The sequence below is a fragment of the Suricata suricatta genome, chromosome 17 (assembly GCF_006229205.1).
Source record: "Suricata suricatta isolate VVHF042 chromosome 17, meerkat_22Aug2017_6uvM2_HiC, whole genome shotgun sequence".
Classification (NCBI taxonomy): domain Eukaryota; kingdom Metazoa; phylum Chordata; class Mammalia; order Carnivora; family Herpestidae; genus Suricata; species Suricata suricatta.
The window spans coordinates 21,822,121-21,839,407 of record NC_043716.1 but is presented as its reverse complement, the minus strand read 5'-3'; the positions used below and the strand labels follow the sequence as shown (position 1 = coordinate 21,839,407).

The 17,287-nt window shown below is 40.1% G+C and overlaps 1 protein-coding gene across 6 annotated transcripts in view; it reads right to left on the bottom strand.

Moving 5' to 3' along the window:
- AP2B1 (adaptor related protein complex 2 subunit beta 1) overlaps positions 1 to 16,443 on the bottom strand; it is a 122,654-nt gene extending 106,211 nt beyond the window's left edge. For 2 of the 6 annotated variants that reach the window (XM_029929191.1, XM_029929190.1), the window contains exons 1-3: positions 16,321 to 16,442; positions 9,417 to 9,476; positions 3,426 to 3,531 (exon numbers count right to left, since the gene is read on the bottom strand). In XM_029929191.1, coding sequence (XP_029785051.1) covers positions 3,426 to 3,531; positions 9,417 to 9,453 — 143 coding nt within the window. In that variant the 5' untranslated portion in view covers positions 9,454 to 9,476; positions 16,321 to 16,442. Of the gene's footprint in view, positions 1 to 3,425; positions 3,532 to 9,416; positions 9,477 to 15,183; positions 15,288 to 16,320 lie in introns of those variants that run through there. The other 4 variants (XM_029929192.1, XM_029929193.1, XM_029929187.1 and 1 more) reach the window with 3 other exon arrangements.
- Positions 16,444 to 17,287: the final 844 nt, after the last annotated feature.

Genomic DNA, 17,287 nt, shown 5'->3' with positions numbered 1-17,287 from the left:
AGAATCCACCTTATCTCCAACGAACCAATGACTGCTCTGAAAGGCAACCTGTTTTGTTCCTTAAATTTTTTAAATGTTTTTGAAATTTATTTTTGACAGAGAGACAGAGTGCCAGCAGGGGAGGAGCAGAGAGAGATGGAAACACAGAATCTGAAGCAGGCTCCAGGCTCTGAGCTGTCAGCACAGAGCCTGACGCAGGGCTTGAACCCACGAATCCTGAGATCATGACCTGAGCCGAAGTTGGCCGCTTAACTGACTGAGTCACCCAGGCGTCCTGAAAGGCAAACTGTTTACCCTGAGTCTACATACTTAGAATAGTCTCATGCAAATGTAGATACTCAACAAACACAAATTACCATTCCCCCAAAATGAATGTTCCTTTCATTTCTTAGAATAACTCATGGGCAAAACAACTAAAAACTGGCAAACAAACGTGACACATTAACCAACAGAAAATTTAAGATCCTGAGTAACTTAATTCCAACAACCTGCCCAAGATCAAAAAAATCTTGATGAAGAACAAAGTTCTAGAGGTAAAAACTGTTAAGTACCAACTTATAAAGCTAGAAACTTGAACTTTCCAATACAGTAGCCACTAGTCCCAGGTAGCTGCTCACTGGCAATGTGGCTAGTCTGAACTGGGATATGATATACGTATAAAATACATATTGGATCTTGAAGACTTAGTATGAAAAATGTAATGTAAATTACCTCATTAATAATTTTTATACTGATTTCATGCTGGAACAATACTTGATATACTGTGTTAAATAAAATACATTTATTAGACTTAATTTCATCTATATTTTACTTTTTTAATTTGGCTATCAGAAAATTTTAAAATTATATATGAGGCTCACATTGTATTTCTATCTGACAGCACTGAACTCAGAGTTACTTGCAGGCGAGACAGATACATGATAACCTATGAATCGCTGAGCTCTACTCTGCTTCTTCAAGCTATCGAGGCATGGCAAAATCCCGCCTCCTCCAAGGAGGGTTCTTCAACTATTCCTATTTACACAGATCTCTCTTTTGTAGAATTCTTACTGCCTTTAATGTATACTCTAGTTCCAAATTATTATTCCCTAATTGTTTAAATCTTGGGTCTCTTCAACTAGGTAATAACTACAATGAAGGCTCAAAGATATCTATATTGTTTTAATTATGATACATGGGGCATCTGGGTAGCTCAGTCAGTTGAGCGTTCAAATTCTTGATTTCAGCTCAGGTCATGATCTCATGGCTCATGGGTTCAAGCCCCACATTGGGCCTTCCACTCTCACCACAGAGCCTGCTTTGATTCCTCTATCTCCCTCTCCCTCTGCCCCTCCCCCGTTCGAATGTGCACACACACAAACTTTCAAAAAAAAACCACTAAAAAAATTATAAAATAACAAAAGCATTTCGTATTAATGTATCATTTTAAAGCAAAAAATCTGTATTTTTTAAATTAAGATATCATTTTATGTTTTGCAAATCTCTTTAATGTCTAGTTTAAGCAATGACAGCTGGATCCTCATATTTGCTCCTGCATTTAACCTCTTGTAGAATACTGATTTTTGGGGGGCAGGGGGGGTTAAGTTTATTTATTTTGAGACAGAATATGCATGGGGAGGTGCAGAGAGAGGGAGACAGAATAACAAACAGGTTCCACATACTGTCAGCACAAGGCCCAATGTGAGGGTCGACCTGAGCCAAAATCAAGAGTTGGACACTTAACCGACTGAGCCACCCAGGCACCCCTGTAGAATGTTGTTTGGAAAAGGGAGGAGTATTTGAACAGCTTTTTCAGATAACTGGATATTCTTTGATACATTAAAGCTAGACAAAGGCTTTTTCTCTTGTCTTTTTCAGTCCACACATTAGTTCCTTAAAAGTCAGCTACACTGTGGAATCTGAAACCATATCTAACTTTTTAAACTTGCTTGCAATAAGATCTATCATTTGTCACTTAATGTGAACGGATCTTTTACCCAGGGATAATTCTGTGAACTACCTATGCACTGGTCATTTTTTTGTTGAATTATGCAGATATTCCCAATGACACATTTCATCATAGAACAGTAAATAATACATTCATTCATTTCACCACCAATCTCATCAGACAAGTCTCTACTGGGATGCTGTCATGCCCAGATTGAGAGATACAAGTTTTCCAACAATCTAATTTTTACTTTAAAGCTCAAAATGGATCTACTGTCAATTTTTTTCTCTAGAAGTGACAGGTTCACTTTGTTCATTTTTGACAAAATATCTCCCAAATAATGAAGGTCTGATTAACTATAATTTGTCTGTCAATCATTCTTTCACTTAAAAATGGTGTTCCAATTCAAACACTTGTGCAAGGGCTTTTTCCCAAGTTTCACATTTTGCTATGCAGAAGTGCTTTATGCATAATTCCTATCTTATTACATGGAATATTAAAAAGACCTGTACTCATAGTTCAAGGCTTAATAAAATAAATTTTTAATGCTTCATGAAGCATAGCCCAAAGCAAAACTGCCCTTTCTTCCTGCCAGGTATGTAGTGATGAAGAATACAATGACTACTGTCACAGTTTGGCACCGCTACCCTGATTCACACTAACACATTAGCAGTGCAAATGTCAACACAGTGAAAAGGCGGGGCACCTGGGTGGCTCAGTCGGTTAAGCGTCCAACTTCGGCTCAGATCATGATCTCACGGTTCGTGGGTTCGAGCCCCACGTCAGGCTTTGCGCTGACCGCTAGCTCAGAGCCCGGAGCCTGTCTTCAGATCCTGTGACTCCTTCTCTCTCTAACCCTCCCCTGCTCACGCTGTCTCTCTCTCTCAAAAATAAATTAAAAAACATTAAAAAAAATTAAACAAACAAACAAACAGTGAAAAGGCAAACAACACCTAAGTACTATTATACGAGCCCTGACCTCAGAAATCCTACAAAAGGATCCTGGGAATCCTCAAGGGCTTGCGGATAAATCTGTACCTATTGCCAAATAGCCCAGCTGAATTCCCTGGGGGGGAGGGGGGGAGGGACGCGGATGGATTTATTAAGATTGATTTTCATCTTGAATTCAGTAGCTGGTTTCTAGAGCTGTAGAGTTAAGAACACTGACTCGAGCCAATTAAAGAACATTTGAGCTTCTGCTTCTCAGTACATCTTTATCATCTCCTAAAACTACTTGAGCAACAGATCTGTAACTGTGCCAGCTCTCAGGAGGTTTTATGCTCCATCTGGATGCAAGAAAATCAAACTGGTTTCATTCTTCAGAAAAAACCTTAAGTCACAGAGTTCACTTAAAAGCAACTACATTTCCTTCTGATTTTTCAGTGGGACAAACCCATTCTTATAGGTTCTTTGATTAACCAGTTAAATGAAAAGCAGTAAAAGCCATAACATAGGGTATGGGTCTAAAGTGACCAGTAGCAGAGGTGATGAGCCTCACCTAACATCCTTCCCCACAGTCATGGCGGCAATCACCTTCTTCACAGCCTCCTTCCTCTTTTCTTTCTTTTCATTGTTGAGTTCAGCCTTCAATTCAAAGATTTCTCCTACAAGAAAAGAGAACAAATTGGTGAGATCCCAGGACCAGAAAACTCGAGCCAAATAGTGCACTCTGTAATAAATAACATGACAGCTGACCAGAGGCAGGGCAGCAACTGAAGAAGAGAATTTAAAAATTACAGAATAGGTACAATTCAAATCCCTAGAATATTAATTGACCATTGATTAAAAAAAAAAACAAAACACCATCATTTAGGTTATGGCCAGAGAGGAAGCTGCAATCCAGATCGTAGGGAGTGTGGGAATGGGGAAAGGGCAAATCTCATATCTTACTACAATGGGGAGAGAATGGCATCTGAGGGATGATCTTCCATCAGAATTTCAAGGTCCCAAGGGAAAAAATAAATGTAGGCACGGGAACAGTTCACAAATCTGTTTTTGAACCAAAGAGAATCCAGGTATCAGCTCATTCACCTACTCTCAACTTCACAGATAAAGAACTAAGGCTCAAAGATCACAGAATGAGTCAGTGACAGAGCTGCCCTCAGAACTATTCCTGACTGTTGAATTCAGAGGTTGTCAACATTGGCTACACACTAATATTACCTGGGAGGTATTTAAAAATAGTAACGGGCGGCCTGGGTGGCTCAGTCAGTTAGGCATCCGACTTTAGCCCGGGTCATGATCTCACAGTCCGGGAGTTTGAGCTCCAAGTCAGGCTATGTGCTGACAGCTCAGAGCCTGAAGCCTGCATCAGACCCTGTGTCTCCCCTCCTCTCTCTGCCCCTCCCCAGTTCGCTCGCGTATGCACACATGCATGTGCTCTCTTTCTCGCACTCTCTCAAAAATAAATAAGCATTTAAAAAATAAAAATAAATAAAAATAACAGTGCTCAGGCTCTACTCTGGAGCAAATAAATCAGCACGTCAGGGATAACTCTTAGGTTCCTATTTTTTAAAGTTTCTCCAAGAGATTCTAATGCACCACTAGGGCTGAGAATCACTGCTCTAATTAGCACTTTAAGAAGCTGATAGACTTCAAGGCCCCATCCTATTCAACTGATCTAACAGAAATGATAATCTTGAAGCTTCAAGAATGGTACAAACGAATCATTTCTAAAGGCACAATCCTGAATGAGTGCTCAGGCCCTACACTGGGAAATGCCAGGGCTATCATCACTACTTTAAGGACCAGGCTCACCTATCTTCAGAAAACTGGAGCTGAAAGACAAGAAGGTAATAATCCTCAACTGGTTTTAAAGGAAAGAAGAAAATACACCACTAAGCCCATGAAAAAGAAATTGGCTGCTCCCCAAACTTTTTTTTTATAAATTTATTTTATTCTAAAGTTTTATTTATTTTTGAGAGAGAGAGACAGCGTGAACAGGGAGGGGCAGAGAGAGAGAAAGAGATACAGAATATGAAGCAGGCTCCAGGCTCTGAGGTAGCTGACAGCACAGAGCCCGATGCGGGGCTTGAACCCATGAACTGTGAGATCATAACCTGAGCCGAAGTCGGATGCTTAAATGACTGAGCCGCCCAGGTGCCCCAATCTGTACTCTTAAACTCTTCTACAACACTGCCTCATTATCCTCCGTTTTGACTGTGTTTGATGTTTGTGTTTTAACCAGACCTCATTCATCAGCACAGAAATTGTGGGGAAAGCAAATTCTGTGATCTGCTAAGCCTCTAAATGGGAAAAATTAAACTAGTAAGAAACATAAAAGTTGAGCACTAAAAAGATTTGTTACATCAAAATCGACTGCCAGTGAGGAAAACAAATAAATACAAAAATCAGTTTTAGTTAATCAACCACTGCATAATTGCAGTCAGGAAAGCTGGGCCCTTTAGAGTCCTGCTCCTCCCCAACAAGTCCTCAGCTGCCAAATCCAGCTCTCAGGGTCCCTTCCCATCATTTACCTCTAGGAACAGTAAAGGACAAGCAGCAGGGTTTCAAAAGTCTGAACTGTGAATAGCAGCAGGAGCTGAAATATCAAAACAGGATGTAACGGAAACTCTTCCAATCCTAGGATAAACTTAAAGAATATGTTCCCGTGGCAGTTCTGGTGGGTGTTGCAGGAAGTAAAAGAACAGAGTCTATCCATTTTTTTAAATGTGGTATTTATCCAGACATGATTCAATCTGTAGGTTTTCAACTTTTACAAATCCTTGAATAAAAAAAGGTTACCAGGACTCATTTCGAAAGAAGGTTTGAAGAGTTAGGGGAGTTTTTTAATTACATATTTTTACGTCAATGTAGGCAATAGCTTGGTCATAAAGCATACAAAATGTTAACAAAAGAAGAAACAAGTACCATTTCAGGATGGTAAGAAAACCAGAAAAAAGTTGATAATGAATGACAAGGTGCTAATAGCTTTGATGAAGTATAAAAAATAAAGACGGGGGGCGGGGGCGCCTGGGTGGCTCAGCTGGTTGAGCATCTGACTTTGGCTTGGGTCATGATATGATTCATGGGTTCGAGCCCCGCATCAGGTTCTGTGCTGACAGCTCAGAGCCTGGGGCCTGTTTCGGATTCTCTGTCTCCCTCTCTCTCTGCCCCTCCCTTGTTCGCAGTCTGTCTCAAAAATAAATAAACATTAAAAAAAATTTTTTTTAATAAATAAATAAATGATAGGGAAGAAGTTGGTGGGAGCCAAAGAGGACACAAATTATCTCATGCATACAACTTTATTAAGTTCTGGTTTTCCTCTTGTCCTCCCACTAATCAAATCTACCAAGCACTGCTACCAGCTAACAATGGTTCTCAATCTTGGCTACCCATGAGAAAAATGCAGGGAGCTTAACAAAATCCCCACACCCGGGCCATAGCCCAGACCAATGAAATCAGGGTATCTCAGGTGGAGGTTCCTAGACTTTAGTATTATTCTACACTTCCCTAAGAAATTCCAATGTGTAGGAAAGGTTGAAAGTCATTGACTAGTAGTTGATAAAATTAAGAAACTTGCTGTTGAGTTTTATGTATTGTAATAGAGTTTGTTTACCCTTACATAACTCCAAATGACCAGAAGAGGACAAATATTCTTGCACTTTCTTGAAAATGTTTTGCTGCTGTTTGCTCACTGTAGGCCACCACAATGTGCCCTATTTTAAAATTTAAAAAAAAAAAAAATTTTTTTTTAAGCGTGCCTGGGTAGCTCAGTCAGTTAGGCATCTGACTCCTGATTTCAGCTCAGGTCATCATGATCTCATGGTTCATGACATTGAGTCCCATGTTGGGTCTGCAATGACAGTACAGAACCTGCTTGGGATTCTTGCTCTCTCCCTTTCTCAAAAGAAAAAAATAAATCATTTCAATATTAAAGTTGCAAGAGTCCCCATTTGCTAACATTGTGCCACATTTGCTTTATCATTTGTTCTACATATTTACATGTTTTTTCCTGAATAATAGTAAACAATAGTAAACTACAGCCATCCTGTTTCTTTAGCTCTAAGTACATCAATGTATACTTTCCAAAAATGATCTTAAATAACCATAATGCAATGACCAACACTGGAAATTTAACACTGACACATCATCATCGTCTAATCAATGGACTTTACACAAAGGTTTGGATAACCTCCTTCATAGTAGTCTTACCACCATTCCCCTCAGACCAGGATCCAATGATCAATATGTTGTATTTTACTGTAGTGTCTCTTTAGTCTTCTTTAATCTGAAACAGCTCCTGAGCCTTTGTCTTTCATGATAATGATATTTTTTACAGGTATAGGCCAGTTATTTTACAGAATGCCCTCGGTATGGGCTTATCATGGATGTTCCCTCAAAATTACATTGACCTTATGCCTTCTGCCAGGCATTTTAAGAGAGAGAACGAGCAAGTGAGCAGGGGAGGGGCAGAAAGAAAGGGAGAGAGAATCTCAAGCAGGCTTCATACTGTCAGTGCAGAGCCTGATGTGGGGCTCAAACTCACACACCTTGAGATCATGACCTGAGTTGAAATCGAGAGTCGGATCCTTACCTAACTGAATCACCCAGGTGCCCCTAATGATCACTTTTTTTTAAAAACATCAAATTATCTCAAATTTGGCAAGTGGAAGCTCCCTCAAACCATGCTGCCCCTTGACATGTCCGATCAATTTTTCTTCTTCCTTTCTGGCATAAGATGTTCATGTTCATCTTGTACTTTCCCTTGATGCACCCTGGAATCGGTTATTTATCCAAAGAGTCCTGATTCCTTTTAGTTGGAAATGAGATTTAGAAATCAAAGCATATTTGGCATCCTTTGTATCTACTCTGACTTGAAAGAAATTAGGATATTTAATCAGAAACTCCATAGTGTTATGGGTGCCTGGGTGGCTCAGTCGGTTAAGCCTCCGACTTCAGCTCAGGTCAGATCTCACGTTCGTGGGTTCGAGCCCCGCGTCAGGCTCTGTGCTGACAGCTAGCTCAGAGCCTGGAGCCTGCTTCCGGTTCTGTGTCCTTCTCTCTCTGCCCCTTCCCCTCTCATGCTCTATCTCGCTCTGTATCAAAAATAAATAAAACATTAAAAAAAAAAAAAGCATCAGAGTTCGGTTCAGGTCATGATCTCACAGTTCAGGAGTTTGAGCCCTGTGTTGGGCTCTGTGCTGACAGCTCAGAGTCTGGAGCCTGCTTCGGATTCTGTCTCCTCCTTTCCCTGCCCCTCCCCTGCTTGAGCTCTGTCTCTCTCTCTTAAAAAATAAATAACAAACATTTTTTAAAAATTAGAAAAAAAGAAAAGAAACTCCATAATGGACACTCAATAAATATTTTCATAATAAATACATGCAATGGATCAGTCAAGAAAGGACCTTGGTTCTTCAAGACTAAACTTAGTTAAATCTGGAGAAAGTCAGGAGGCCAAGACTAGTAAATTACAAGGGAAATAATAAAGATAAATTCTGAGGCAGAGAAGTTGTCATATTTCAGCCACTGGAAGAGGAGAAAAGGTCCATTTGAGGAAAAAAGTTGTTGAAGAGGAAGAGGAATGACAGTTGGTGTCATGGCCAGAATGCTTCAATAAACATAAGACTGCTAAATACAAAGCACAGAATCCTAATCCTGAGGAAAAGTAAATTTCAGCTGAGGGCGCAACAGGCTGAGCAGAATGAAACTGGTCTGTTTTTGATAGGAGGGCCATCTATTGCACTAGAAATGAGCTGTTATTTAGGAACAATTTTACAAAAGATGAAGAGTTTGAACTTTCCCAAGAAGAATCCTTAGTTCCTAGTCCACAGTCAAGTGTCAAAACCAGCATTAGATTTCTAGTTAATAAGACAATGAGGTTAATAAATGCAAAGCTATTCAAGTAAACCACAGTCTATAACCTAAAAATCATGGGTATTTTTAAGTATAAAGAACGTATTTAGACAAAGCCCAGATAAAGAATGAGGTAGATCTATATGGAGGGATATGAAAATATCAAGTTTCTACGTACTGTTTGCATGACCCTTTTTTGTTAAAGATAAAATGTTCTTAATCATATGTATTAGTACTTGCATTTATACGTACAGAAAAAGACTGAGGATATACCTTGAGTTCACCTTAGGAACAGGAACAGAGAGAAAGAGAAATTTCATTTTTACTTTTTATGTGATCTGCATTGCTTTAACAGTAGTGTTATAAAATATTTCCAATTAAAAGAGAATAAATGTGCTTCTTCCTTTTCTGCCTTCCTCAGATCTACCAATCTTCAACAGATCAAAGTTGGATTCTTCCTTTCACTAAAACAGAACCTCCAAGCCAAAATGATGTGCATTCTAGCTCTATCTATATTTAAAAGCTTATCCTTTAATAATTTATTCAAATACACTTTTCTCTACAAATCGTAGATCCCCAATGAGATACTCCACAATGTATGTCTGAAGAGGTCAGGAACACTCTAGGTGGAACAATCTTACACCAAAACTTTTGAAGCAACTCAAAAGTTCTTTGATCAAGTTTTCATACTTACCTTTTTTATTGGTTGTGAAGTACTTGGAGTCAGTCATGGTATTGGATCTTTAATGTGCGCCTACAACAATAGAAAAAAAATTCCTTTATCCAAATTAGTGATGTCCAGCAAGGAATTCAACTACTTTTAAGAACATTTATAAGAATTTCTGTACTCAAAACTGAGTATTTTCTTCTTTACCACCATTATTGTTGATTCAAGAGATGCAAAGACCATCAAGAATGTAACTGTTGGGGCGTGTAGGTAGCTTAGTCGGTTAAACATCTAACTTCAGCTAAGGTCATAATCTCACCACTCATGGGTTCGAGCCCCACGTTGGGCTCTGTGCTGACAGCTCAGAGCCTGGAGCCTGCTTAGAATTCTGTGTCTCCCTTTGCCCTTCCCCCACTTGCCCTCGTTCTCTCTCTCGCTCAAAAATGAATAAATGTTTAAAAAAATTAAAAATGATAATAAAAATTAAAAAAAAAAAGAATGTAACTCTTGCCTCAAGGAACCGGGGCAAAATCCACAGGTTAAATGGAATGGATTGATAATATGAACCTATTATGATTCTGAGAATTTGTAATCCTCAAGGCCTCCAAGATCTAAAGCTAAGCCTTTTTGTAAATACATCTTCAATTACGCACCCAAATATTTAAGATAAAAATGTTTGTTTTGAAAGGTCTCCCTATTACTTTCCGTTCAGGAAAATCTGACTTAGTCCCTACCTCAAAAGAGGTATCCTGAAAACATGTATCTCGAAGCAATGTTATGGTCAATGTAGAAAGAGAAAACTGTGCCAACCTATTTGCCACTTACACTTGAGAAAAGGAATCTAAGGAAAAAAAGACTAAATTAATAGGACAATATTCTTTCACAACAAATATCTGAGGCAAACATGCCTCACATGTGGATTTTTTAATTACAGTTTTCAGGTTTCCAACAATCTATACTTACCCCAACTGTATTCCCAAAGAACAAATAGTATCACTTTACAGTTAAAAATAAGGCAAAAAAAAAAGAAAAGCTATTTCGTTACCATTGCATACAAAAGAGAATCAGAATGGGTGTTAAAACTTTAAAGATCATGGATCTCGGCCTCAAGTTTAATATGTCTGCTCCAATTCCCAGGAAATTAACCCAGCCGACACATGTCTTTATTAGTAAACAAAAAGGCATGGCCTGATCACATTTCTCCCTAAATAATGAGACAATGTTTTCTGATCCAAGAAACTCCTAAGACTTTGTCCCAAGTATTTGTTATCTTTAATGTATTAAAATTTTCTTCTAATAATATTCCTTCTGCTCTCAAAAACATGTATCTTCTTCCTCACCAGGATCATTAACAATATTTATTACCATGGCGCGCCTGGGTGGCTCAGTCTGTTAAACCTTCGACTTCGGCTCGGGTCATGAGCTCACGTTCGTGGTGGAGCCCCACGTCAGGCTCTGTGCTGACAGCTCAGAACTTGGAGCCTCTTTCAGATTCTGTGTCTCCCTGTCTCTCTGCCCCTCCCTGCTCATGCTCTGTCTCTCTGTCTCAAAAATAAATCAAACATGAAAAAATAAAAAAAAAAGAGCCTTGTATTAAAAAAAAGAAAAAACAATACTTATTACCAAATTTAGGACTGATGCCTAGCACCTGCTCATTATTGTCAGGCCAAAGCAACAGGAGCGATAGTAAACTTGGCAAATTTGAGTGATCCAACACTTGGCAAACCACAGTAAATATGGATCAGAGAGAAAAGACCTAAGCACTAAACAATGTAATTAAGGAAAAGGAAAAAAAAAAACAAATAAACATGAAATAATGAAAAAAGGCTGGCTCAAATTTGATCTCTAAAATGTGCTACTTGAACAACCTAAAGGAAATTAGACTCAGCTGAGATCTTTCCAAGTAGCTATTATTTACGGTCCTGATCCTTATGCAAGAGCGCTATAGGTTGTACCACAATTTCACCGAATTCCCTTGTTAAAAGACGTGAGCCAGAACTCACAAATATTATAGAATACAGAAATCCCCGTTTGGGGGCACCTGGGTAGCTCAGTCAGTTGAGCATCTGATCAGCTGGCTCAGCTCACAATTCGCGAGCTTGAGGCCTGCATCAAGGCTCTGCACAGGCAGTGTGGAGTCTGCTCGGGATTCTCTACCTCTCTCTGCTCCTCCTCTGCTCATGCTCTCCCTCTCTTTATTGCTCTCTTTGGCTCTCAAAATAAATAAGTAAAACTTTAAAAAATATTGTTTCGGGGAATAAGAAAGAAATTCCCATTTTGATAGTTGTTATAATTAAAAATTAACCTGTAACAGGGGCTTGTCTTAATGCAGTATTTTCATAATGCCTTTCCAGAAAAAAAACTTGAAGAATGTTATAATCCTTAATCCATTCACAACGTACACTAAATTCGAAATGGGCAAACTGAAGGGAGTCCTTCAATAAAAGACACAGGATAAATCTGAAGCTGTCATGTAGGAACTTACACATAAAAAGAGACAAACAGATTTACAGAAATGGTCACTTGCCCAACAGGAGAGCCATAGCTCAAGGCCATTACGGTCTGTCTGGGATGTTATTATGCCTAGTAAGTCCACTAAGATCATCAAAACTTAAAACTTGCTTAGGATTTAAAAACAAAATCTGCTTGGAATTTTTCATACATTTTGTTTTTGTTTTTTAATGTTTATTTTTCAGAGAGAGCGAGAGGCAGCACGCAAGCACTCATGCTGACAGCAGAGAGCCCAATGCCGGACTTAAACTCACCAATCATTGAGATCATTGAGATCATTGAGATCATGACGGGAGCTAAAGTCAGATGCTTAAACAACAGAGCCACCTAGGTGCCCTCACCCAGTTTCTATGAAAAAGGGCACAAAAATTGTTCTGTTTTCTCAAGATCTCATATACACATATTAAACTGTTTTCTTTTTTCAGGTAGGCTTCATGCCAAACCTGGAGCCCACCAAGGGGCTTGAACTCACAACCCTGAGATTAAGAACTGAGCTTAGATCAAAAGTCAGCCACTTAACTCATTGAGCTACCCAGGCATACCAGACATATTAAATTCTTTTTCTTTTCTTTTGAAGTTTTACTTATTTATTTTGAGAGAGAGTGTTTGACCATGAGCAGGAGGGGAGGGGCGGAGAAAGGGAGAGAGAGAATTTCAAGCAGGCTCTGTGGTTGATCCCACAACCTGTGAGATCACAACCTGGACTGAGACCAAGAGTCAACGCTCAACGGACTAAGCCACCCAGGCGCCCCACATATTAAATTCTTAACAGGAGTTTTAACCTCACTCTGTTAAACATAAAACTAACCTAGTCTGAAATTCTACCTTTATTAATGACCCACACATTTAATTACCTCCCTTAAATTTCATTGTCAAGGAATATATTTCTGTCCTATTCATTGCGAACACTGTGTTCTTTAACTAGAGACTCACACACCCACCTACAAAATTTCAGGAAGAGAGTCAAATAATCTTCGATCCTAAATTAAGAATCCCTGCTCTTAAAGAAAGGGAGAAACCTATCACTCTTAGCTCCTGATGTTGTAAAAAATAGTAATGAAATACCTCTTACCGATACTGACAGGGAAACATTATATTAAGTTAGTTCCTGCCTTAAGCCAAAAGAAAATTCCAAGAAAAATGAAAATAGTCTAAACAAAACCAAGTGACAAGAGGTGGTAGTTGCACAACACTGGGAATGTACGGCATGTCACTATTCACTTTAAAATGGTTACTTTTGTTATGTGAATTACACTTCAAAAAATTACATGTATATTTTTTAAAACAGACAATCACATGCTGGAGATGAACATAAGCAGATTCCCCAAAAAATGTAGCCTGCATTAGAAGCCAAAGAAAAAGAAGCCAAGATAAAGCTGAAAAAATAGAGGGAAAAAAAATCAAATATTCGCTGAAGAGCCAAGCCTCAAAAACCAAGCTCCTCTTGGAAAACACAAAACAACTTCTTTTTTCTTCCTACAGTTGAACTCCAGGAAAAAGCAAAGGCATTATGGAATTTGAACTCATACTACCTTTCTACCAGATCAAACTAGACAAGTCCCTGCCTGTTCTGAGGACCTGCGGTCTGGCCTAGGGCTACTGCTCAACAAGGAAGCTGCCACAGGGACACACACTACCATTCGCACTTGACCTAGCCTGGAGTGTGATGTCACTGCATTTCATAAAAGTTTCCCTGCACAGGATTATATATCTGGAATTAACATAACCTAGTTTCTACCAAATATAGGTTGTGAAAGACCCTTCTTCTCTATTCCTCCCTCCCTACAGTCTCCCTAAAGAAAATAAGGCCAGAAAAAAATTAATAGGATCTCAGTTTCAAATGGCTTTCGGGAAATGGCAGCTAATTTGGTGAGGCCACTAACCCCCTTCTTTTCACACAAAGTTGGGCTTTACAGTTTGGTGCTCACAGCAAAAAAACTGGCAGGAGTTAACCCAATTATAGAGCAAAAAGGCCATTCAGTAGTTTTTTATTACAAGTGGGAAAGGTGCGGAGATATTTCAATAACTCATAATCAGAAATTTCAATGCAAAGATAAGTGTCTTCCATTATTATTTAGCTCGTAAGAAATCATAAGATATCTAATTAAAATAGACACAAGCTGTGATTTCTATTTAAACATGTCAGACTACCAGGGGCACCTAGGTAGCTCAGTAGGTTGAGCATCAGATCATGAGCTCAAGGTTTGTGAGTCCTATATTGGACTTGCTGTCACCTTGAAGGCCACTGGGATCCTCTGCCCCTCTCTCTGCCCCTCCCCCACTCTGTCTCTCAAAAATAAACATTAAAAATAAGGTCAGACTACAAAATAATGTGTTAATAGTATACAGTAAGGAAGAATTTCAAAAGGTTTACATACAATTCGTTTTTTCTGTTAAAGATTTTTTTTTTTTTTAAGTAATCTCTATACCCAGGTTGGGGCAAGAGTAGCATGCTCTCCTGATGGAGCCTGCCAGGCGCCCCTTTACATCCAATTCCTAACTTAAATACCATAACTCTGGAAAATTTAAGCCTAGAAGAAGGAAGAAAGGAGAATGATAGTATCTAATTCACTCCTTGTTCAGCTTGGGTCAAACCTGTGCATAAAATGTAATATTTTAAAATATGGATAGTAGGGTGCCTGGGTGGCTCAGTTAGTTAAGTATCTTACTCTTGATTTCAGCCCAGGTCATGATCTCACCATTTGTGAGTTTGAGCCCCACATCAGGTTCCAACAGTGTGGAGCCTGCTTGGGATTCAATTTGCTCTCCCTCCCTCTCTCTGTCTCAAAATACATAAACTTTAAAAACCCTTTTTTTTTTTTTTTTTTAAAATAAATACAGTGGTGCCTGGGTGGCTCAGATGGCTAAGCATCTGCCTTCAGTTCAGGTCATGATCTCACAGTTCATGGATTCAAGCCCTGAGTCAGGCTCTGTTCTGACAGCTAAGAGTCTGCAGCCTGCTTGGGATTCTGCATCTTCCTGTGTGTGTCTCTCTCTCTCTCTCTTTCTCTCTCTCTCTGCCCCTCCCCTACTCATGCTCTGTTTCTGTCTGTCTCAATAATAAACAGACATAAAAAAATTGTTTTAATAAATACAAAAATAAAATACAGATGTTTGAAGAATAAAAAAAGATGGAAGAACTGGGGTTTCTTGAGTCTCTTAATTCACAGAATGTTAGCTTTGTGTTAATTACACCACCAACTTTCAGTGAGGCTGTAGAACACACTATCCTTTTGCTTTCCTGGTAGTTTAAACTGTTAAGATACCTGCAAACGGTTCTCACCTTACCACCACGCTTAGTCATCACTGGAATGTGTTACACGTTTTCTTGTACAGCTGCATCGCCTTCATCTGCTGCTTTCTATTATTATTTTATAAGTGTACCCTGAGGCTAAGCAATACAGGCACACCAGGAAGGTAATTAATCACTTAAATTGTTCCTCATTGAGACCACCTTCTTGGTCATCCGGCCTTTTCTAAACTTACTGCGCTTTACTTCTTTTAAACCACAATGATTAACAGTTTCTGGCATTTAAAACACACCTCTTTTGAAAATCAGTTTAATGAAGCATCAACACTTTATGCACTCAGCTTCATAATGAAAGAGCCAGGTGAGTTCATTAACCATCACTCCCCGCCCCCCAAAAGAAGACTGCTCCGAAAACAAACAGCATGAATAAATTCTTTGGATTCAAAGAATATGTAAATAACAGGCTATTCCAGTTTCTTTATCTCTGACTTAATCTGCAGCCTTTCTCAAGCCAGAGCCTTTCTCAAACCAGATCATTCCTGCTAAGCCCAGAAAGAAAAAATTCGGGGCTAAGATTTACCTCTGCTTGCTTCCCCCACTCTCACATCGGGTCTGAACCTTTCTCTTCCCTTCCCCCAAGTGTCAGGAATTCCTCTTCCGCCCCAGGTGGTCAAGATTCTAGGGATACGTTCCTCCATTACGAGGAGGAAGAGAGGTGTCCCTTATCCTCAAATTATGGGAGACGGGAGAGGTTTGCCCATTAGTGGGCAAACCTGTGGGGGAATCCCTTTCCCCTTCTGCTAAACTGGACATGTCCCAGCCTCTGAGTGAACCACGCCAAGCGGGGAAGGAAGGTTCTCCCCTTTGGCCTCCAGCCTCTACCGGCCACACCCCTGGCCTCTGGCCCTAACCCCCCGACCTCGAACAAATCTTCCCTCATGTGCCCCCCAACTCCCAGCTGCCACACCCTAGGATCCTCTCGCCCCGCCAGAGCGGTGGAGTCCCTTTCTCCAACCCTCTTCCTCACAACGGTCACACCCGACGGCTCACTTCATCCTCAACGGTCAAACTCCTAGGATTTCCTCTTCCTCCCGCCAGCCTTCAACTCAACCTGGGGTCTCCCCCCATCAATGACGGACACACCCCGAAGTTAAGCCGCCTCGAACTCACCGGAGGCAAGGGCGGGGGTGGCGGCAGCAGCCAGAGAGCACGGCCCGAGTGGTGGTGTAATGGTTTCCTGCACGTCACGACTCCTTCTCCAGGTCTAAGCCACTGCGCAAAACCCGCTTTGCCAGGGACAAAGATGGTGGACAGGAAACTCTGACGTCAGAGAACCTCGCCGCGTACCGTCATCCTCGCGCGCGGGAGAACCGGAAAGGCTGCGAGTTCTGTCCCCTTGGAGACGGACGGGCTTTCCTCGGAAACTGGAGCACAGACCCAGTGGCTCTACGGAGGGATATGTTAAACAGACTGTCGCTCTCTGGATTTGTTTCCTCGCACAGGAGTTATCTAAAAACTCTCACATAGAATGGGTGAAATATCCTGTTGGAAAACAGGTTGAGACGGTATCAGATCTGAGTTCAAACCCTGCCTTGAATACGACTGGGAAAGTTCCTTAGTGTCTCCTTAACCTTAGTCTTGTCTGTGAAATGAAGCCAATAAGATCTTTCCCTGGCTTGGGAAGTTTCAATGGGATAAAGTAGGTAAAGCACCTGGCTTGTAATTAGGAGTGCTTACACTATAGTAAGTTACTTTTGGAAACCGAGACCTAGAAATCTCGGTATCTGTTCCTTATTTTTGCTGTGAACCTAAAACTGCTTTAAAAATAGTAAGTCTTTAATTTTTTTTTAAATGTGGAGAGTGAGAGTGCTTGGGGAAGTAGCTGAGGAAACCAAAGGGCTAACTGCAAAGGAGTGTAAGTGCAAAGTGCAAAGTAGAGAAGAAGTTTGTGGCTTTAACGTTTTAGGATGTTTCTAGAGTTCTATGAAAGTAGGAATCATACCAATTTGTTCACTCTTCCATCTCTGAGACCTAGCCTCCCCCGCTCCAAAATTTGTTGAATGGGTAAATGTATGAGTGAAGGAGAAAGGACTGAAAAGTGTCCAAGGATTTAGCAATGTAAAGGTCTTTGATATCA